The sequence below is a fragment of the Mobula birostris genome, chromosome X, assembly GCF_030028105.1.
Source record: "Mobula birostris isolate sMobBir1 chromosome X, sMobBir1.hap1, whole genome shotgun sequence".
Taxonomy (NCBI): Eukaryota; Metazoa; Chordata; class Chondrichthyes; order Myliobatiformes; family Myliobatidae; genus Mobula; species Mobula birostris.
The window spans coordinates 79,221,921-79,245,346 of record NC_092402.1 but is presented as its reverse complement, the minus strand read 5'-3'; the positions used below and the strand labels follow the sequence as shown (position 1 = coordinate 79,245,346).

General features: G+C 41.6%; 1 protein-coding gene across 7 annotated transcripts in view; it reads left to right on the top strand.

Moving 5' to 3' along the window:
* LOC140191897 (rho GTPase-activating protein 27-like) overlaps positions 1-23,426 on the top strand; it is a 272,124-nt gene that overhangs the window by 236,421 nt on the left and 12,277 nt on the right. For 6 of the 7 annotated variants that reach the window (XM_072249735.1, XM_072249733.1, XM_072249731.1 and 3 more), the window contains 8 exons: positions 515-602; positions 5,511-5,615; positions 7,633-7,731; positions 8,762-8,858; positions 10,608-10,736; positions 15,872-15,970; positions 18,773-18,850; positions 20,658-20,792. In XM_072249735.1, the coding sequence (XP_072105836.1) occupies positions 515-602; positions 5,511-5,615; positions 7,633-7,731; positions 8,762-8,858; positions 10,608-10,736; positions 15,872-15,970; positions 18,773-18,850; positions 20,658-20,792 (830 nt within the window). The remainder of the gene's footprint in view (positions 1-514; positions 603-5,510; positions 5,616-7,632; positions 7,732-8,761; positions 8,859-10,607; positions 10,737-15,871; positions 15,971-18,772; positions 18,851-20,657; positions 20,793-23,426) is intronic. The other variant, XM_072249734.1, reaches the window with a different exon arrangement.

Below are 23,426 nucleotides of genomic sequence, written 5' to 3'. Positions count from 1 at the left end.
ACTGCATTGGTATTTAGCTGGTGAAGTGGGAAAAGGTGACTTTAAATATTTTCAATTACTGAAAAATCATTTCTGCCATCTGTCAGGATGTTGATTTTGGCTTCCATGTTCTTGATGTACTGTAGGCACCTGCCATTGGAAGATCTGTACTGGCTGTGCTAACCCATGAAATTAACCTTTAGCCATTTAACAACCATGCAATAAGTTATTCCTGTTCTTGATTACTGTGATTCAAGATTCAAAATAGTTTATTTTCATTCTTCAGTACAGAGTAAACTGGACTACAGGAAGTCATTGTTCACTCACTGACAAACACTGGCAATGGAACCTTTCCTTTCCTTTTCCCCTCAGTCAATCAGTGCAGGTCTATACTTATGCACCTAACAACTTTTTGAGCAATATTTTATGGAAACATTAAATTCTTGTCTGTTCATTTGATTGGAAAATCTACAGTCAGCGAAATTGCTTTAGAGCATGTCCAATCCATTTCACTGATCCTTGGTTTGAATTTCAGGAAGAACTGGGCATCATCCTGGACTGTTCTGCAGGGAGGAATACTGACATTTTACAAAGATCCCAAGAATCAGTCTGCAGGGAGCCTGGTAATAACGTTTAGACTGCAATGCCATAAAAATCTAATAGAAATAATGAAACTGTGAGGGTCATTTGCACCAACTGGGCTGTAAGGTGACAGGGCAGATTGGCAACCATTGTAGAGCTTGCTTGATTATTATTGCATTGAGATCTTTCAATAGATTTAATAACAGACAAAAATAAATTGACTTAATAGGCAATTTTAACATTAGTTGACATCTCCAAGGTGATTCAGGGAGGTCCTGTCGCTGCCTTTAAAGAGGTTGGACATTCTCCCCGTGACCGCCTGGGTTTCCTCCAGATGCTGTGGTTTCCTCCCATATTCCAAAGACTTATCAGCTAGTAGGTTAATTGGTCATTGTAAATTGTCTCAGGGTTAGGCTAGGGTTAAGACCATAAGATATCGGAGCAAAATTAAGCATTTGGCCCATTGAGTTTGCTCTGCCATTTCATCATGGCCAATCCATTTTTCTCCTCAGTCCCAATCTCATGCCTTCTTATCTCCCCCACCCACCTCACCATATATCTTAATGCCATGGTCAATCAAGAACCTATCAAATTCTTCCTTAAATATACATAAAGACTTGGCCTCCACAGTCACCTGTGGCAAAGAATTTCACAGATTCACCATTCTCTGGCTAAAGAAATTCCTCCTCATCTCTAATTTAAAAGTACACCCCTCTACTTTGAGGCTGTGCCCTCTAGTCTTAAATACTCCCACCATAGGAAAGATCCTCTCCACATCCACTCTGTCAAAACTTTCATCTTTCAATGAGAGTCTTTTAAGAAACTCTTGGATAGGTACATGGAGCTTAGAAAAATAGACAGCTATGTGTAACCCAAGGTAATTTCTAAAGCAAGTACATGTTTGGCTGAAGGTCCTGTATTATGCTGTAGGTTTTCTATTTTCTTTGAGGTTACCCCTCATTCTACTAAATTCCAGTGAATACAGGCCCAGAGCCATCAAATACTCCTCATATGACAAGCCATTTAGTCTTGGAATAATTTTCATGAACCTCCTTTGTACCCTGTCCAGTTTCAGCACATCCTTTCTAAGATAAGGGTCCAAAAACTGCTAACAATGCTCCAAAGGAGGCCTCACCAGTGCTTTATAAAGTCTCAACATTACATCCTTGCTTTTATATTCTAGTCCTCTTGAAATGAATGCTAACATCACATTTGCCTTCCTCACCACAGACTCAACATGAAAATTAACCTTTAAAGAACCCTGCACGTGGACTCCCAAATCCCTTTGCACCTCAGATTTTTGTACTTTCTCTCTATTTAGAAAATAGTCAACCCTTTTGATTTCTTCTACCAAAGTGTATGACCATACACTTCTTGACACTGTATTCCATCTGCCATTTTTTGCCCATTCTCCTAATTTAAGTTCTTCTGTAGCCTCCCTATTTCCTCAAAACTACCTGCCCCTCCACCTATCTTTGTACCATCTGCAAACTTTGCAACAAAGCCATCAATTCCATCATCCGAATCATTGACATATAATGTCAAAAGGATCTGTCTCAATACAGACCCCTACAGAACCCCTTTATTCCCACTCTTTGCTTCCTACCAATCAGCCACTACTTTATCCACTCTAGAATCTTTCCTGCAATACTATGGGCTCTTAGTTTGTTAAGCAGCCTTGTGTGGCACCCTGTCAAAGGCCTTCTGAAAATCCAAGTACACAACATCACCAATTCTTGCAACACACACAAAATGCTGGAGGAACTCAGCAGGCTAGGCAGCACCTAGGAAAAGAGTACAGTCGATGTTATGGCCCAAAACATTGACTGTAGTCTTTTTCTAGGTGCTGCCTGGCCTGCTGAGTTCCTCCAGCATTTTGTGTGTGTTGCTTGGATTTCCAGCATCTGCAGATATTCTCTTGTTTGTGATCAAATGATTCTCCTTTGTCTATCCTGCTTGTTATTTCTTTAAATAATTCCAACAGACTTGTCAGGCAAGATTTTCCCTGCTGACTACTACCTATTTTATCTAGTGCCTCTAAGTACTCTGAAACTACAAGCTTAACAATGTTCCCAGCTACTGAGGTCAGACTGTATCCTTTCTCCTGCCTCCCCCTTCTTGAAGAGTAGAGTGACATTTGCAATTTTCCAATCTTCCAGAACCATTCCAGAAACTAATGATTTTTGAAAGGTCATTACTAATACCTCCACAATCTCTTCACCCACATCTGGGGTAACTTCATGTCCCCTGACACCTGGAACTTCCACCATACTGCTGGTGTCTTCCACAGTGAAGACTGATGCAAAATACTTATTCAGTTTGTCTGCTGTTTCCTTGTCGCCCCAGTACTACCACTCCAGCATTTTTTTTCCAAGTGGTCTGATATCCACTTGTGCCTCTTTTTTACTCTTTATGTACCTGAAGAAACTTTGGGTGTCCTTTTTAATATTATTGGTATTCCATCTTTACCTTCTTACTGACTTTTTTTTAGGTGCCTTCTGTTGGTTCTTATAAGCTTCCCAATCCCCTAACTTCCCAGTAATTTTTGCTCTATTTAATGCCCTCTCTTTGATTTTTATATTGGCTTTGACTTCCCTTATTAACCATGGTTGCATCTTGCCTTTAGAATTTTTACTTCCTCTTTTGGATGTATATATCCTGCGCCTTCCAAAAATTCCAGAAAATTCCAGCCAGTGCTGCTCTATCATCATCCCGGCTAGTGTTCTTTTCCAGTCAATTCTCACCAACTCCTCTCTCGTGCCTTAACCCCTGTTAACTCAGGGGTTGCTGGGCAGTGTAGCTCAATGTGCCAAAACACCCAATTCCACATCGTATCCCAAAAATAAACGGATGCTGCAGCAACAACATTGAGAGAGAGTAAAAATCGATGCTTGATGGTTGGGGTGGACCTGATGGATGAAGGCTTTGTTCCTGTGCTACATTTCTTTGTGACTTTATGTTTAACTGGACAAAGGAAGACCATTTGAAAAGGCCATGGTCAAGCACATGTGACCAAGATAGAAGAGACATTGCCTTCCAGGCTGAAAGAAGGGAGTAAGGTTTTGCAAGAGGTTGGAATTGGAATAGACCTACTGAAGGAAAAGGGCATGTAGGATTTAGAACATTGCAGGAATAAGTAAGGTGACAAATATAATTATAAGCACAATCTGAGGTATTTGGTACTGAAGGCTATACTCTGAATAAACTGCAGCATACAGAGAATGGGCAATGGAAGAGTTGAGATGCAGAGTGCCCAGTTATTGAATAATTGTGTCTTGCAGTTCCTCTCCGTGGGCTTCCATCTGCTTTCACTTAAAAGACCATTAATTTTCACCCCTTAAATATGGCCTGATTTGGCACTTCTCAGCCAGACATGTCAACTCTACATACCCACCCCACTGCATGTTCCAGATCTGTGCGCCACCTTTCCCTCCACAGTGATGTCATGTTTTGAGAGAGGCCAACAAGCTGAATGAGTCATTTGTACTTTGTAGGATTGTGTATGATGAGTGATGTTGAATGACTGCCATTGAGCACATCCAATTTTCATTTAGTTGTGATCAGTTATCCTTCCCTCCTCACCTCATGCACTCTCAAAGTTCAAAGTAAATTTTATTATTAAATTACATATATGTCACCATATACAATCGTTGAATTTATTTTCTTGTGAGGATACTCAATAAGTCTAGAGAATAATAACCATAATAGAATCAATGAAAGACTGCCCAACTAGGGCAATCAACCAGAGTGCAGAAGACAACAAACTGTGCAAATACAAAAAAATAATAAATAAATGTCAAATAAATATTGAGAACATGAGATGAAGTGTCCTTGAATGTGAGTCCATTGGTTTTGGGAATATTTCAATGATGGGGCAAGTGAGGTTGAGTGAAGTTATCCCCACTGGTTCAAGAGCCTAATGGTTGAGTGGTAATAACTGTTCCTAAATCTCGTGGTGTGGGTCCTGAGGCTCCTGTACCACCTTTCTGATGGCAGCAGTGAGAGGATATCATGTCCTGGATGGTGGGAGTCCCTGATGATGGAGGCTGCTTTCCTTCGACAACACTCCATGTAGATGTGCTCAATGGTGGGGAGGGTTTTACCTGTGATGGACTGGGCCGTATCCACTAAACCTTTGTAGGAGTTCTCATTCAAGGACTTTGGTGTTTTCATAAAGGACTGTGATGCAGCCAGTCAATAGACTCTCCACTACACATCGATAGAAGTTTGTCAGAGTTTTAGATGTCATGCTAATCTTTGCAAACTCCTAAGGAAGTGGAGGTGCTGCTGTGTTTTCTTTGTAATTGCACTTAGGAGCTGGGTCCGGGATGGGTCCTCTGAATTAATAACACTAAGAAATTCAAAGTTGCTGACCGTCTCCGCCCCTGATCCTTGCTCTCTCCCTCTCCATCCAGCCCTTCTGGTCCTTCGAGCCACACCACCCCAGCAACCCACACTAAGCCTGATTAACCCTAACCTAATCACAGTCATTGGACTGTGGGAGGAAACCAGAGAACCCGGAAGAAACCCATGCATTCCACGTGGAGGATGTACAAACTCCTTACAGAGGATGCCAGGATTGATCTCTGAATTCCAGCCCAAGCTGAAATAACATCGCACTAACTGCTATGCTACCGTGACACCTGTATTAGTAATGCCAAAATTGGTAGCTATTTCAATGCAATGCTTTTACTTTAAATCAATTATTAAATTTCCCAAATTGAAACTACCTAATATAAGCACCTCTCTAAAAACAAAGTTACTATATCATTTCCACAACAATGGGAATGATGGCAACGACCTTGGTAGATTATTTAAAGCAATAGGTATGAGATTTGAGTGTTATACATACACAATGCTGTTTTTGTTAGTGGATTTTACGAAACAATTAGTAGGATACCGGTAGCTGAATTCAGCATCTTTCACTTTCCATGTTTCCCTCTGCCCAGAAACAGGCAATTGGTCAGATTGTACCCGAGTATACAGTTGAACTGAAAGGAGCAACAATTGGATGGGCAGGAAAGGACAAATCAAGCAAAAAGAACGTGTTAGAGGTGAGAATGAGATTCTTTGAAATAATTTGTGCAGACTATTGACTTCTCATTAGATTACCTTCCCAACAATAGGCATAAAATTGTTGACAACATGAAGGAGGAAAAATAAAAATGAGGGCATTTTTGATTGTTACATGGAGACTAATATCTTCGCTCCGTGATGTCAACGTTTGTCCTGCATCATCAGGCTTCTTCTGAAACAGTTCTTTACATGGTACGTTTATCAATTTGACCTTGGAGTACTTTTATCAATTTGGCCTTGGAGTACTTTTATCAATTTGGCCTTGGAGTACTTTTATCAATTTGGCCTTGGAGTACTTTATATAAAAAAAAATCTATTACTTTATTGGAGGCATCAGCCTAGTTAAATGACAGTTTTTTTTCAAATGGTGAAGAAATTTAGACAACTGTGTTCAGCATTTATCCATCGGTATCCTCCAATGTCAAAGTCAAGTTTATTGTCATATGCACAGGTGTAATGAAAAGCCCTACTGCAATATCACAGGCACACAGCATCAGGTAAGGAGCATTCACCAGAAAAACAAACTATACCCAAGTTTTACAAGAAAGAACACAATTAGAACAAAAATCAAACAATGTGTAACTAGGGGTTCCCAACCTTTTTATGCCATTAACCATGGACCCCAGGTTGGAAACCCCTGGGTTCGTCATTTTCGCTGAGTAAAATATCCAAATTCTGTTAATTTTCATGATTAGTATTTTAAGTAGACTATTGAATCTACAAAAGAAACTATGATGCAGGTATAAAATATCCATTAAATCCTAACTGCCCTATCTGACCTTAGCTAAAGTGTGTTGAAATCTTAAAATCCCTTTGACATGCTTCTTTAAGGGTTTACCTGTAAGAGTGAAACGGGGTCATCACTAGTCATTAGCCTGCTTTACATTGCTGTTTTTCTTTGCCTATGGGATAGAAGGTGGTTTCCATTTAACTAGCACCTGGCTGTAGGTTTGGCCTGTTCTCTCTCACCAGCTGACGGCTAATTTGACTCCAGTTTTTCTTTTTGCCTCAGGACATTGCCGGCTGTGCTGAAACTCAGTAGAGCAAATTTGTGTCAAACACTTGCTTTCCATTGGGTTAAATCCATTTCTCATCATAAAAGGAGGCAACATTCAGCCACTAATTCGCCAATTCGATGTTTCTGGGTATATTGAGTGAAGGAGCTTGTAATTGCTGGAAAACTACTTTGAAAGGTTTGGGAACAGCAATATTTCTACGGAAGGATAAATAATATAAAACAAGTCTCATATTTCCCTACAAAAGAGGGCACTTGGTCCATCAGTTATATGCTGATTCTCAGAACATTCCCAGCGACGCAATCTCACACGGGCCCATTGACACCCCTATTTATCCCTTCACTCACCTACACTAGGTGAAATGATAGTGGCTTGCTGATTAATTTAACAACCAGAAACAGAGGTCAAAATTAAACCTGGTTGGCGCTGTGAGACAGCTGAATCACCTGCCATGCTTCTAAGTCTTCCATCCATTTTGGGCAATGATATTGCAAATAAATTGCAGGATGTAATTCAACACAACATATGTCAAGTGCTGGGGGAACTCAGCAGGTCAGGCAGCATCCATGGAAATGAACAAACAGTCAATGCTTTAGGCTGAGACCCTTCATCAGGACTGAAGAAATAGCAAGATATGTTTTTTTTAAAAATCCCAAGCCTCTCCTCTCCTCCCCTGAAAATGTAGGGGCAGGGTTCTACAGTTGATCAGAGTCTTGACTACTCTCGATTCTTATGAATGCTTAAAAAAAAAAAGCTGGCCTTGGCAGCAGTGATAGTGTTCCAAAAGTAATTAAAATTTTAAAAAAATATATACTGTACATAATGGAGTGTAGGGTTTTCAGATTGGTCAATTGTGAAATCCTTCACAGTGATTAGATGTGGGGATTTCATCTGCTACAGTTGTGTGCTCAACCCATTTATCCCGTAATGCACCTGGTTTTGTCTGCTCTGTATGTTAAAAGTATACTTTTATTTTCAGTTGAAAACAAGAGGGGGTTCGGAGTACCTTATACAATATGATACAGAATCCGTCATTGGGGACTGGTACAAGATGATCAATGAGAGTATCCTTCAAATGGTATGTGCCCGTAAGCAAAACAAGATTATATTTATACATAATAGAGTGAGTTCTGTTCTAAGCAGGGAATATCTGTTAGGACAGACAATGAATGTCTGTATGCCAGTAGAGCTTATTTAAATGCATAATACCCACTGAACTTTAATGCTACACAATAAGTCTTACTTGCCCAGAGAAGGTGGTTGAGGGGAGAGGGGAACACCTATCTTCAGCCATTAAAATCCACATATTCTGGTGATGAAAGTTCTCCCAAGATGCTGTTATAACATTTTAAGCAATGGGGAGGACAAGCAGTGACACACTGTATGTCTTGAAGCATAGTTAGCATGTGGTGTTTCCATATTAGGGTGGCAGGTGGAGATGTGTCTCTACCAGAGGAGGTGTAAGATGCTCCTTCCCACCACTAGCTTGCAGGTCACCCTTGGGCAGAGTGTAGCACCTGTTTGGCCCCCCGATCAGAGTCATGTGAAGCCAGGGGGGCAGGTGGTGGATGGTCATACGAGCAGCTGGTGCATATCACAAGTCCTGGTTATGCAACCACTGACGCCAGACAGGCAACCTCTGAAGAGTATTGATAATGGCTGCGGTCACCTGTCTTGTAAGGACACTGCCCAGAAGAAGGCAATGGCAAATCACTTGTGCAGAAACATTTGACAAGAAGAATTGTGGCCAAAAGACCATGATCGCCCTCATCACACGACACAGCACATAATGAACAGATGTTTCCATATATCTATTGCCCTTGAACCCCTGGTGCTACAAGTCTAATCTTTGGGAAGTTTTTCTTTCTCAAATGAATTAAATTTTTTTTTGTCTGTTTCATCTCTATTGCCTTTTATGTCCATATATTGTATATGGTGTTTCTGATTGTGTGATGTTAGTGAAATATGAAAATGGATATAGTGGGTATAATGGGTAAAGTGCATTCACATTCCACTAATTCCTACTTAAAACATCCTGTAACATGCATTTGAAATGGGTTCTGCACTCTGCAAATATTTTATCGTTAATCTTTTGATTTGCCTTTAAGTTGGACACAGTGAGCACAGACGAAGTTGATTCTGCTTATGATATAGCTGCTCCGGAGAAGTTCAACAACAAAGAGAAGGACGAGAAACAAAGTCGTTGTAAGTTTCTGGATAACCTTGACGTGCTTATTTAAGTGTCACCAGTGATACAAAAGAATAATATCAAACGGATTAAGACACATTGGACAAAATAAATTTAGTCACAGATTCTCTGAGACCCAGTCCTGTAAGTAACGTCTCTGAGAAAAGAGTGATAAAAGATTTCAATCTTGCCTTGTGTGCAGAAGGCTGAAAATATGGTCCTTGATTTGCTCAAAGCTTAAAGAAGCCCTTTGTATATTTCCAATGCCAAAACTGTGCTTCCTGTTGCTCCTGGTAACCAGATATAGGATGGTCAGCAGCTATAGGCCAGTCTGGGCCAGGGCAGAGACTGATGGGGGCAGACCCTGAACTGACAGCTTGAAAGGTGAAGTTAGACTGTCTTGGAACAGCAGTTGCGATGCTGGTATTCACAAGATTACCTGGCCTGCGTGCTTCCTTGAATTCTAGAGACACTAGAAAGCATCTGGAAATGTTCATTTTGGTGGTAGGGTGGGGGAAGGGTTGAGTGACATAATCAACTTTCAATGTGATTGAATTCACATTATCATATGATTAACAGAAATCTATAGTTCAAATATTATGGAATTTAATCCCTAGTTTTTGTCACATCATCATAACAAATTTTATGGGTATTGGACAATCTTCAAAGATAAATAATGGTGAAGTTAACTTGCATAGACATGAAGCAACTCCTTTCCCTCTTTTTCCCTCACACCCCAGCATCACCCGCCTCTGCCCCCAATGACATGCTTCCCTCCCCAGTACTCACTATATGTTTGTCTCCCATAACATCAGCCCTTCAGTCTTTCCATAACTACATTTATTAGTTCCTCAAAGATAATTCAGTGGCTTGACTCATGGTAATCTGCCCTGGCTTTCATTTGCTGGACAATGTTTTCCAAGCATTTGTGTCTCTGAGTTACAAGTTCAGGGATTTCAAATTCTAAACTGCCACTCCAATGTCTTCTCAAGTGTTCCATTGAAGGAGGTACTGGCATAAAGCCAGATAGCATAGAAATTAGCCCATCAGCCCAACTCATCCTTGCCAACTGCAATCCCTATTGATGCTAATGTCATTTCCTGCATTTGACCCATATCTCTCTATTCAATTCCAATCCATGTGCCTGGCACATTGGTAGATTATCCATACCTGGGGATATAAAAGGCACAATGGTATTATTCAAAGAAATGGGTTGGTAATTTTCTTTGAGTCTTGGTAGATATTTATTTGTCAATGTATTTCATTAACTTGTTATCAGTGCGCTGGTCATTTCTCCCATTGGTGTTCTGAGATCTTGCCATTTGACTGTTGCTGCCATGTTTCACTGTAATACATTAAGTGTGAACTTGGGGAAATACTTTATTGGCAATGGAACAAACCTTGAAGCCATCGAAGTCCTGATTACAATTCTGCGGTACTGGGAAATTTGGAATAGAATCAATAAATTCAGAGAAGTGTATTTAGGAGAAGTGGTGAGCAGAGGACATAAGCTAAAATTGGTTTAAAGAGAACAGTGAGAGAGAGAGAGGAGAGATGATTGTGCCACATGGCATTAAGGTCTAGACTGTCTGAAAGGCAGTGGCAGAAGTTTCAATATCAGCCTTCAAATATATGAATCGGAGAATGTGCAAGTCTGTGGTCAGAGCAGTGGAGCACAGCATTACATTTCTTGCTGAAACTTGGTGTATTTTATTGCATACAATTCTGCTCGCATTGACTCACTGATTTTGATCTCCTCACATCAGTTAGCTTGAAGAACCCTGGGGTCAGTACTACTGAAACTACAGACACCAAGAAGGTGAAAACAAAATTAAAGAAGTTCCTACAGCGGAGACCCACACTGCAGTCTGTGAGGGAGAAAGGTTATATCCAAGGTAAGGCTCGGAGTGCTGTTGAAGAACAGCAACTGTGGAGGTTACTGGGCAATTTTCAGGCAGTCACTTCTCAGCCACTGTTTTAAATCAGAATTAGGTTTAATATAACTGGCATATGTCATAAAGTTTGCTTTGCGGCAGCACTACATTGCAATATATAATAATAAAAAAACTATAAATTACAGTAAGATTGTGAGATTGCGAGAGTAGTGAGATTGCATCCGCTGTAAACCTATTGCGATGAGAAGCAAATTGCAGCGGGTCCAGGTCTTTGCTTAGGCAGGAGTTGATTCTGGCCATGACCAACCTCTCAAAGCACTTCATCACAGTAAATGTAAGTACAACAGGGTGATAGTTATTGAGGCAGCTCATCCTGCTCTTCTTGGGCACTGGTATGATGGCCGCCCTTTTGAAGCAGGTGGGAACCTCCGACTGCAGCAGTGAGAGATTGAAGGTGTCCTTCATCACTCCTCCTACTAGTTGCTTGGCACAGATTTTCAGTTCCCTGTCAGGTCCTCCATCAGGGCCTGCTGCCTTGCAAGAGTTCACCCTCTTGAAAGATGTTCTGACATCGGTCACCTTTCAGAGATCACAAGATCATCAGATGCTGCAGGGATTTGCACAGGTGTCATTTTATTCTCTTTTTCCAAGCGTGCATAAAAGGTGTTGAGCTCATTCATTCATGATGTTAGTTTTACAAACCCTGCTAAAGCTGACATGCATCCAATTCTGTTTCTAACTTCGATCTAAATTGTTTTTTGCTCTTAAAATAACCTTCCATAAGCTTAACCTGGACTTCTCCTGTAGTTCTGGATCACCAGTCTTGAATGCTGCAGATCTAACCCTCAGCAGACTACAAATCTCCTGGCTCATCCACGGCTTTTGTTTTGGATATGTCCGGTATCTTTTTGAAGGTACCGCACAGCTCATCCACACAGGTCTTGATGAAGTCGGTGACAGCTGTAGCATATTCATTCAGATCAGAAGATGAATCCCTGAATATTGTCATGTCCACCGACTCACAGCAGTCCTGTAAGTCTCCTATGCCTCCCTTGACCATAGTTTCTTGGTCCTCACTACTGGTGCTGGCTGTGGTCTTTAGTCTCTGCCTGTATGCTGGGAGTAGAAGTACAGCCAGGTGATCAGACTTCTCAAAGTGTGAGCGTGAGATGGCATGGTTAGTATTCTTGATATGATATAACAGTGGTCAAGTGTGCTGGCGCCTCTGGTTCCACTGGTGATATGTTGGTGGTAGCTATTCAAACACTTCAAGCTGGCCTGTTTGAAATCCCCCACAATGATGGGAAGGCATCAGGGTGTGTTGTTTCATGACTGCTGATCCCGGTGCCCAGCTCCTCCAGTGCCTGACTGACGTTGGTCAGAGGTGGAATGTACACCATTACCAGGACGATGGCAGAAAACTCCCTTAGTAGATAAAATGGATGACATTTGACCACTAGATGTTCCAGGTTGGGTGAGTTAGATTGCGATAATACCACCCTGTCTGTGCACCTTGATGAATTAACCATGCTGCATACTCCACCTCCTCTATCTTTAAAAGACCGAGCTGTCTGGTCTTTGTGATCAATGGCAAAGGCCCTAGGCTGCAGCACTGTGTTTGAAATGCCAGGGGATAGCCATGTTTACATGAAGTAAAATACATAGCAGTCCCTGATATCTCTCGGGTACTGTAATCTTGCTCTGAGATCTTCAGTTTTATTTTCCAGAGACCATATATTGGCTAGTAGGAAAGTCAGGAGCAGGGGGTCTGAGGGCTCTATGTTTCATTGTACTTGCAAACCAGCTTGCCTTCCATGCTTCATTTCCCTTAAAGGGTAACTATGCTCGTGTCCTGAGTTTGCTGTCTGGAGGCCACCGATTTTTGAGGATTGATAGATTTTTTAATTGTTTTAAAATTATGTTGCTTATTTGTGTCTGTGACTGTGGATTTCAGCTGTAATTGTCTTAAATGGGAATATTTGATGATTCTCATTGGAGCTGCACGCAGAGTTGCCACTTATCGGCAACATCTTATTAAATACTGAAGTATCCCAGCCACAATTTGCGCATGGTTTCCAAGCTTGGAAGAAGAGTGACCTGCAATTACTTTGACACTAACCTGAACTTCATGCTTTTACTATATTGCAGGTTGAGCAAGATACATCTGCTTTAGGACAGGAAGCCCCAAGGACAATTGTTCTGCATGGTTTTGCATTCCTGTTTGTTCACTAAAGAAATGTATTGTCTGCATAATGCTGCAATAAGCTGATAATACAGCAGTGGACATCCTGTTTCCACTGGGTGAACAAACCACAGGAGAATATAGATAGTGGTGAGGATTGCAGAAAGCAAACTATGTAAATGTTTGTGCATCTGTTCCTATTTCGTAGTTCATGTTTAGTTGTCATACAACCATACCCATAATGCAGCCAAACAAAACAGCGTTACTCTGGGGCCAAGATGCAATGCATAGCACCAACAGTCACACACAGCACAAGGCACATATGAGATAGCAAGCACATAAAAGATATCAATAAAATACAGTCTCACAAAAAAAAAAGTCCAAATCCCTGAATCTGTAAATGTTATAGAAATCTGTAGTAAAACACAATACAGCTTGTATTCTGCTGAGCAAGCACTAGGGGGCAGCAGCAACACCAGCTTGGACACCGCGCCACACCACCTTCGGTGGAGCATACTGACTCTGCCTCTCTCATGGCTGGCTGTAAACAGGCAACACCATGGCTTGAGGCCGAGTCCCCACTACGAATGAGGCCACGCAACTCGCCCACTGTCCGCCCCTGCTGTCCGCCAATAAATCAGTGAATCAGACTTGCAGCATTCCACATTAGCAATGTCCAACAGGGTCTTGTGATTACAAGAAAAGTGACTAAGATGATTATTTGCTGTTAGACTGCACACTGCCTTTACGCACTGATGCCTCTGATCCAGGCAGCAGTATGATCCACACAATATATCACCCTTCAGCACTCATTCCTACTTGTGTGCCTCTATGCTGTTGTGCAATGAGGTGTGATTCAACATACCAAATGTGAGCAATGAAGTGTGCATTTCACTGGCAGCCGCTGAAAAATCAAAAGAGAAAATAGCAATTGTTTGATGGAGGAAATGTTACATTATATTAAGGAAATGTTGGTGGAGTTCTGGTCTCAATGATTTCATTGGCAACTCTGGAACATCTGGACAGCAAAGCTGTCAACTACAGCTCGTCATTCAATACTAACCCTGAAAACTAATTATTTCAAGAATTTGGCCTCAGTGCATTGTCTTGCAACTGGATCCTTGATTTCCTCACTAATCAGTTTGGATTGCCAGCAACATCTCCTCCACAATCTCCATCAGCACAGGTGCACCACAAAGCCGTGTGCTTAGCCCCCTGCTCTACTCACTTTACACTTACGACTGTGAGGCTAAGCATAGCTCCAATGCCATATTTAAGTCTGCTGGCAACACCCCTGTCGTTGTGCAAATCAAAGGTGGTGACAAATCAGCATATAGGAGGGAGATGGAAAATCTGGCTGAGTGGTGCCATAACAACCACCTCTCATCTACTGTCAAGACCAAGGAGCTGATTATTGGCTTCAGGAGGAGGAAGCAGGAGATTGATGAGCCAGTCCTCATCAGGGGATCAGAGGTGGAGAGGGTCGGCAACTTTGAAATTCCTCGGTGTTATCATTTCAGAGGATCTGCCTTGGGCCCAGCATGTAAGTGCCGTTACAAAGAAAGCTCAGAAGAACCTCTACTTTCCTTGATGTTTGCGAAGATTCGGCATGTCATCTAAAACTGGAGCATATATTGACAGGTTGCATCATGGCCTGGTATGGAAACACTAATGCATTTGAATGAAAAAGCCTTCAAAAAGTAATGGATATGGCTGAGTCCATCATGGGTACAACCCTCCACACCACTGAGCACATCTACAGGATGTTGCAGGAAAGCAGCATCCATCATCAAGGACCCCCGTCACTCAGGACATGCTCTCTTCTCACTGCTGCCATCAGGAAGAAGGCACTGGTGCCTCAGGACCCACACCACCAGGTTTAGGAAGAGGTACTACCCCTCAACCAACAGGCTCTTGAACCAGAAGGGATAATTCCACTCAGCCCAGCACTGAACTGTTCCCACAACCTGTGGACTCATTTTGAAGGGCTCTTTATCTCGTGTTCTCGATATTTATTGCTTATTTATTTATTATTATTTTTCTTGTTTTTTTTGTTTCTTTGAATTTACTGTGAATGTTTACAAGGAAATGAATTTCAGGGTTGTATATGGTGATGTATATGTACTTTGATAATAAACTTACTTTGAACTTTGGTGGTTTTCAGTGAGTGACCAGTTTAGTCACTTATGAGATATTCTTTTCTGATGGAGGCACAAGAGACAGCTTGTGCTGGAATCCAGAGCAACACACGATCTACTGGAGGAACTCAGTAGGTTGAGTAGTATCTGTGGGAGGATGTTTTGGGTTGAAACCCTACATCAGAACTACCTTTAACTTTATCCAGTACTGATTGATTGCACAATCATCAGAAGAATTTGAATATGACCGGAAATATCACTGCAATGCCCATGTGAATGTGATGGTCTACATAACTAATTATATGCTATCCATGATAACATAATCAACTCTACCATTATGCATGCTTTTCTTATTATATTGGTTGTTAATATAGATTACCATTTGGCCTAATGACATAGACTAGGTGGGCTGAATGGCCTCTTTCTATCTCAGTTCACTGAGCAATCCCATTAACTAATACGTTTTAGTGCACCTTATGCCATTGGTATATTGGTGTGTCTATATTGCCAGTGTTAATGTAACCATGCATATTATCATGAACACTCTGTCCATATGAGTTTTGGACTGAGGAAAAAATACATCTTTGTTAATGTATTTAGAACTGAATACATTTGTATTCTGTATCTAGATGCAGATTGAGTAGATATACATTGGGCTTGCCAAACTCACCTGACTAAAAGGCCATTCTTCCACTGGTATACGTTTAGAGTTTTCAGCTCACTCTTTGTAATACTGCTCACTTTGGTCAGTTATGAGCAGTAAGGTGAATGAGGTTCTCTGTCATTCAGTGCCGTGTGTGGTTTTCATTTTCCAGACCAGATATTTGGCTGCAATCTGGTGGACCTGTGTCGGAGGGAGGGCACCACCGTGCCACGCTTTGTATTGAAATGCATTCAAGCCGTAGAGAATCGAGGTAATATTCCATCGCTGATATGTCGAGGTGCACATCTCAGACCAGTTGCTACCAAAAGAATACAATTTCGTGTCCATACTCCATGGTTACTCCTCGTCACCCAATGACACAAATGACCGGGGGGGGGGGGGGGCAATTTCTTGTCTACTCTGGATTTTACTTTCACTTGCACACTAAAAACAGTCAGCCCCTCAGACTTTGCCATTCAATAAGATCACGGTTGATCTAATCTTTGCCTCAACACTACCTTCCCACTTCCTTGTAGTTCAAATGTCTGTCAATCTCTGTCTCTGCAGCTCTCTGCGATACAAAATTTGAAAGAGTTTTGGCCCACTGAGAGAAGAAATTCTGCTCCATTTCCATCTTAAATGGAAATACATTATTCTGCAACTGTGCCCTGTTATTTCAAGGTACTCCCACAAGACAAAACATCCTCTCAGCACCCTTTCTGTCAGTCAACCCCCACCCCTAGACTTGTACTGAAGTGGGCAAGGTACCTGCTTTTCTGGAACGCTGATGAATACAGGTCCAACCTTTGCTTCCTTTTATACATTGATCTGTTCATCCCAGGAATCAAGCAGTGAACTTTCTCTGCACCACCTTTAGAACACCTCGAGCATATCCTTAAAAACAGAGCAAGACTCTACACAGCACTCCAGGCATGGTGTCACCAGCACTCTGTAAGGTTGTACCAAATCCTCCCTACTCTTTGCAACAAAGGTGAACATTCCATTGAACTTCCTAATTGCTGTTATCTGCCTGCTAACCATTTGTGTTCACAGAAACAAACTGGAGGAAATGAGTAGGTCAGGTAGTATCTGTGAAGGCACGGCGCTGACTGATATCTTGTATTGAGACTTTGCATTAGAACTGAGAGTGTGGAGGGTTGAGGGAGAGGATAGGTAGAACCTGAAATGGAGGGATGATGGGCAGGTGGACCCAAATGTTCCAGGAGATGGTTAGTTTGTTGAATAAATACATAAGCCATTGAATCCTCTTTGTCCTATGGGCTTGGGAGTGAAGCTGGGAAATGGGATCTGATAAGGAGGCTGAGAAGGTACTGTGTGGGCCATATGAGAGCAGGTAATGCATGAAACCATTACTTCTGGTCTGTTTCATGTTCTCACCTGACTTGCAAATAGCTTGACCGCAGGCAGACCCTCTGGCACACAGATCTCCACAGCACAGGTGGTGTAGCAGCCGAGATAAGTGTCAGAACCATGCTGAAGTGAAATCCACATATTTACTGCCAATGGGGCCAGCAAGAAATGGCTAAGGATTTAACAGTGTGAACTCCAGAGAGAGCCAGGTGTGGGTTGGAAAGGAAACCAGCTGTATCTGGGTGAGCGAGAGTTGCCAATGCACAGACAAATGTGGCGTTGCCTATGTGATGCTGATGGCTAAGAGAGATCCAATAATTAATGGAAGCTAAATGTCAGGCATATCTTCCACATAATTCTCATGTAGTCTTACACAGTCCCTAGACCAGACCCCAGGTAGAGACAAATAGATTCTTGCTGATTCTAGAATGTAATCATGGGGAAGTAAAGTGGTGGCTGTGTTCTCAACAGCATTTTTCTGCCCAGTGAACCTGGTACCCTGAAGCATAGTGATCATCTCCGTATCTCCAATGCAAGTTTAATTGTCGTTCAACCGTACACATGAATACAGCCAAACAAAACAGTGTTCCTCTGGGACCTAGGGTGAAATACACGGTACCAACCTTCAGACACAGTGCATATAGTGCATATAGCACATAGGCGAAAAACATAGTTTCAAAAAAAAATAAAAGTAATAAGATAGCCCAATTCCCTGAGTGTCCTGGCCTGTAGATTAATGATGCATGGGATGTTATCCCAGAGCCACATTTCTGCAAGAACAAGTGCGCACAATTCCTCATTTCGCGCAATTGCAGCTGCAGCGAACGCAATCCAGCTTGTCTTCTACCAAGTGAACACTGGAAGGCAACACTAAAACCCAGTATGGATTCCAGTGACACACAGCCAGCTCCGGCGTCGTCTTCCCCAGTGGCCGCAACAGGCAGCCCCGAGGCACGACGGCCTGGTCCGCGCAACAAAGGAGGCTGCGCCATCGGTCTCACCAATAAACCAGTGAATCGGGCTTGCAGTGTTCTATATTTCCAATGTCCAACAAGGTCTTGTGAACACAACAAAAACGTCCAAAACAGTCGCCGGCACTGTCCATTGGACCGCACACCCCCCTCTGGTACCTTTTCCCCTGGGTGGCTGAAGTAGGCTGCAACACAGTGCACAACAAGTTCAGCTCCATAGCTGTCCAGCAACTCCCCTGGCTGCGATCAGCTGACCCACTAACTGGATTAAAGAGAGCTCATATGTGATTTTAAATTTAAAATTATTAAAAGAATGAGATGCATAGAGCTTAAGATTACAATGAGCATTTGGGGCAAGTTGCATGGATGCTATAAAGGTGATGAACGTGAGAGAGGGAGGGAGGAAGCAAGGGGGAGTGGAGATGGGGAGGGAGAGAAAATAGAAGGTTCTACTGAAAGGATGGGAGAGTCCTTGCATGAAGTATTAGTAACAGCATGAATTAGTTGAACTGAATGATTCTTCTCTGTATTGTCTGGTCAAAGTATTCTTTGTGTCATCGCAGGATCTACTGCTAATGTTTTTGTATGTAATGATTTGATACCAATGTAATTTTATGATACTATTGCTTCCTAATAGCCATATTTGAAGCCACTATTTTCTCAACACAATTCTGGTTGAGTGTGAACCATGTAAAAGCTAATTAATGACTTTCCCTCTCTTTGTGCCATAGGTTTGGATATTGATGGTTTATACCGAGTCAGTGGGAATCTGGCTATCATCCAGAAGCTACGATTCAAAGTCAATCACGGTAAGGGCCATCTTATTTTGAAGGGTTTGTTCACATGTTAGTGGTCTGTGTTTTTGCAGTTAACCTGGTAAATACCATAAGATTGGTTTGAAGGAGTGGTAGGAAACAAGATCAGATCAGATTGGGTTCGGGTTTTTAGAGATACAGCATGGTAATAGGCCCTTATGGCACAACGGGTCCATGTTGCATAATTACACCCATGTGACCAATTAACCTCCTGACCTGTACATACCTTGGCAAGGTACCAACTACAGAGCTGGTAGTTGAGCAGGGTTTGGGGTTAGTTACTAGGTCGGGCCTTGTGTCACTTTATAGACATACAATCAATCTATGTATATAAGCTATGTTATGTATTAATATTTATTGCGTTTTTTATTATTATTATGTTCTTTATCTTTTGGATTTTTTTTATGCTACATTGGATCCGGAGTAACAATTATTTTGTTCTTCTTTACACTTGTGTACAGGAAATGACGTAAAACAATCTGGAATCTTGAATTTTGCTTCTTTTGAGAATTAAATTCACCCTCATTCCAGAGTAAATGCGCACCACGAACTTAACCTGCAAATTAAGAAGCTCATTCTCCCTAAATGTCGCATTGTTTAAGCACCTCACAGGCTACTAAGAGGGAAAATCTTTCTTTTTTTATATGGACATTTAGGATTTTAGGACATCTTGCCTGTATGGTCTTTTTCTTCTTAAACCCATCACCTCTACTGCGGTGTAGGCTGCTGACAGCAACTCACCAGTGTCCTCTCTCCTGGGCCAGTCCTTCAAGGTGTAGCCCACTGAAGATCCTTCCTCTTCCAAGGATGAGTTCTTTAGAGCTTCTATTGGCATTTCTGTAGTGCTGGGATTTTTATGGGGCGGGTTTGCTAGCCCCATGCCCAACCCTGCTCCTTTCGCAGCTGGGCTTTGAATTGTCATGGCGGAGTTACGGTCACTATTGGTACATAAGAAATGTGCTTTTATGGTGTCATCAGAGTCATTGTGTCACCTCGCCCAGAAACAGGCCCTTTGGCCCACCATGTTCATGCTGACAATCAATTTCCTACTCCTGCTGATCTCACTTAGCTGCACAATTTCAATGTATGGCATCTCAACCGCAAGTTGTACAGCTCTGCCTGTTCTGTTCTGTACTGGACTGTTGGCCTCATTCCTGCCCATGTCTCTGAAACTCACAATCTCTCTTTTCAAGGTGAGGCTTGCAGCATAGAGCTACATTACTGAAGGACATGAAAGGACTTTGACTGTTTGTTTCTTTGCAGATGCTGCCTGACTTAATTTTTTTTTTTCTCTTTGGCATCTTTAGTGTTTTTGTTTATTTTCATATTTCATGTCCTTGAAGAGGTATGTTACTGGATGGAAAGCTGGAAGTTCATTTTGATGTTTTTATTCCTCCCAGTTTTCAGTAACTTGGCCTCCCACTGTCATACAAATAATCCAGAGGTTTGGTTCTAACCGGCTATTCTTGGTGTAAGCTTTAGCAATGAATATACTGTATTTGAGCTATTTGGCTATTTAGGGGATCGAAGCTGGGACTTATCTCCTCAAGCCACATTTACAGTATACTCCGTCATAATGGATCCTCTGAGGATCCGTTAGCTGTGGCAACTTCTAGCACTGTCGCATGAATATCAGTCAGCTTGGGGATTTCTCAGCACCAGGCAACACGGGGGTGACCTTATCTGCAAAGGTTAATTGGTGAGGCATCAATAAGTTCATCAGCAATTATTGACGAACATCGAACATGGCAATGACTCAATGACAGATAAACTTGTTTGTGCTTTCCCTCTTTCTTTGCAGATGAGAATGTGAACCTCGAGGAGGGCCCATGGGATGATGTTCATGTTATCACAGGGGCTCTGAAACTCTTCTTCCGGGAGCTGCCAGAGCCACTCTTCCCTTACAACTATTTCAACAATTTCATTGCTGCAATCAGTAAGTAAAACATGCATCAACCCACAAAGGAGCTATTTGGTGTGTTGCTCCAGATTTCCAGTATTTGCACTCTTTTGTGTCTCCAGTAAAATTGAAATGTTATTTTGGTAGTTCTACTTTTGCTAACAAGTTCTGTTAAAATTGTTAAATTGCCAATGAGTTGATGATTGTACAATTAAAAAGTAAACTGAATTTGTGATTAAGCTGGATTGCAGATCCATCTACTGGCTAATGCCTGCAACTACATTATTCCCAAACTTAAAACTTCACACCATTGGAAAGCAAGAGCAATGAATGCCACCACGTGCAAGGCTTTTACATAATATTTGAGTTCATTCGATGGCCTTGCATGACTAGGAGACTAGAGGAACTGTTACACCTACTGATTAATTCTTACCATAGAACAGCCTTTTGATAATCTTTCTGACATGCGCATGTGACTGTGAGAGTATATATTTCTCTGCATATGTATTTTTCCCTCTCCACAATTAATATTTGTTCATTCATTACATGCTATGTCAAATGATGTAGGCATCATGGTTGACCATGATCCTGAGAAATTTTCTTACAGAACTAGTTTGTTATTGCCGCCTTCTAGGCAGTGTCTTTACAAGATGGATGACCCCAGCCATTATCAATACTCTTCAGGCTACAGAGGGAAAGAGCACATTACACTTCCACCCTGCCATCCTACAGTTAATAGGTCATTTTATGTACTGTTGTAGAGACGTTATTCCCAAGCTGTTGAGTATCCCTTTTTGCTATTTAAAATAACTGATACGTATGGGTTGGATAAATTCACTGAGGAAGAGAAAAAGTCAGTAAGAAATGACTGGGTATAAACAATAACTAAGCATTTCCTTCTCTGAAAAGTGATGGCCAGAGGTTGCCAGGAAATGCTGGCAGTTCTCCCATAAACGTAAGAAAGTTTGTATGTTTGGAACAAACTGAGGTCCCAAAACAGCCAGCTACTTATTGGAGTTTTGCCAATGAGATGAGATACTGAGCTCCTAAACTAGAATGTGGCTTGGAGGCAGTTCACCAGCACGTAAGCAGGGATATCTGTCCACTAAACTTGCTCCAAGTTAGATGGTGAAAAGGATAAGTGCTTCATTGCAAAGGAGAAATATTTCTCGGAAGAGCAGACAGATCTATTGAATAATATAAATGATTTTTTATAGAATGAGCAGTTTTAATTACTTAAATCCATTTTGAAATGTAATTGCTTATTGTTTTCAATATGTCATAATGTTGTTTTTGAATGTTTCTATATGTCAGAGGCTTTCAAAGTCTTTAAATAGGTCAGCCAATCAGCTAGGAAGTACTGTCTATCTTAGCCAGCTGGCAGTGATTGTCAGGTGTTTTGTGGGTGGGGCTTGTTTTGATCTGCCTCTGTGGCATTATTCCATTTTACTTGAGGCCTTATCAATATGCAGAGCCTTGTTGCTGAATTCAGTTTGTATTAGCCATGTGGGTTAGCTGCGAGCATGGGTGGTGCTCCATTGGCAGGAAGTGTAAAACCCCAACCTGTTGCAATATTTTGTGGACAGCGCTGTGAAACTGAGTTTGCAAGCATCAACGCACAACATGATTATGTAGGCGTAACCAAATGATGCTGATTGACAAGTTAAAACTGCCATGTTAGGTTCTGCGAGGGAGAAGGTCATATCTAGTAGGCCACTTGTATTTCTGGATGGCTTGCTGCAGAAAAAGATAGTTGTGGATTAGAAACGCGGTGCATTTTTTCCCTTCAAAGCATGTATATAAGAGACTTCTTTATAAATGGGGTAAATTAATGAATCTTTTTGACACTGAGCAGAGGTTTCAGTCACTTAGGGTTTGAAGCAGCAATGTGCAGCCAATGATGGTCTAAGACTAACCAATAAGATGTATTTTAAAATGGATTACATTGTTTTGAATCTCAATTTACAAAGATATTAGAGGGATTGTAAGAAGGTATTAAGTGTTTTTTCAAGAATCTTTCCACCTTTTAAATCTATTGTGGATTTCAAGGGGAGGGCCGTAAGAGTGTGGAACGAGCTGCCAGTGCAAGTGGTGCGTACAAGCTCGATTTCAACATTTAAGTGAAGTTTGGATAGGTAGATGGATGATAGGGGGTATGGAGAGTTATGGTCCCAGTGCAGGACGATGGGATTAGGAAGTTTAAATGGTATGGCATGGACTAGATGGGTTGAAGTTCTTGTTTCTGTCCTCTACTTCTGTACGACTCTAATTGGAAGTAGCTCAATGGTCAACATGGGCAAGTTTGGCTGAAAGGCCTATTTCTGTGCTATATAGACCTTGACTCTGCATTCAGAGCTGTTATCTAATGTGAATTACATGCTCTGTCAATATTAAGTGTGCACTAATTGAATTTTAGCAGTTGTTTTGGTATTGGTCACCAACTGGAGCCTCTTTACATTGTGATGAGGGTTTAGCATGAAAATCAAAGAGATACAGGGCACAAATAGGCCCTTCAGCTGACAGTCAGGCACTGACACCCATTTCGATGCTAATCCTGTCGTAACTTGATTCTCCTCACATTCCTATCAACCCATGCCCAGATTACACCTCTCCTATAGATGAGATGTATTTTATACCAGCCAATTAACCTACCAACCCACACGTCATTGG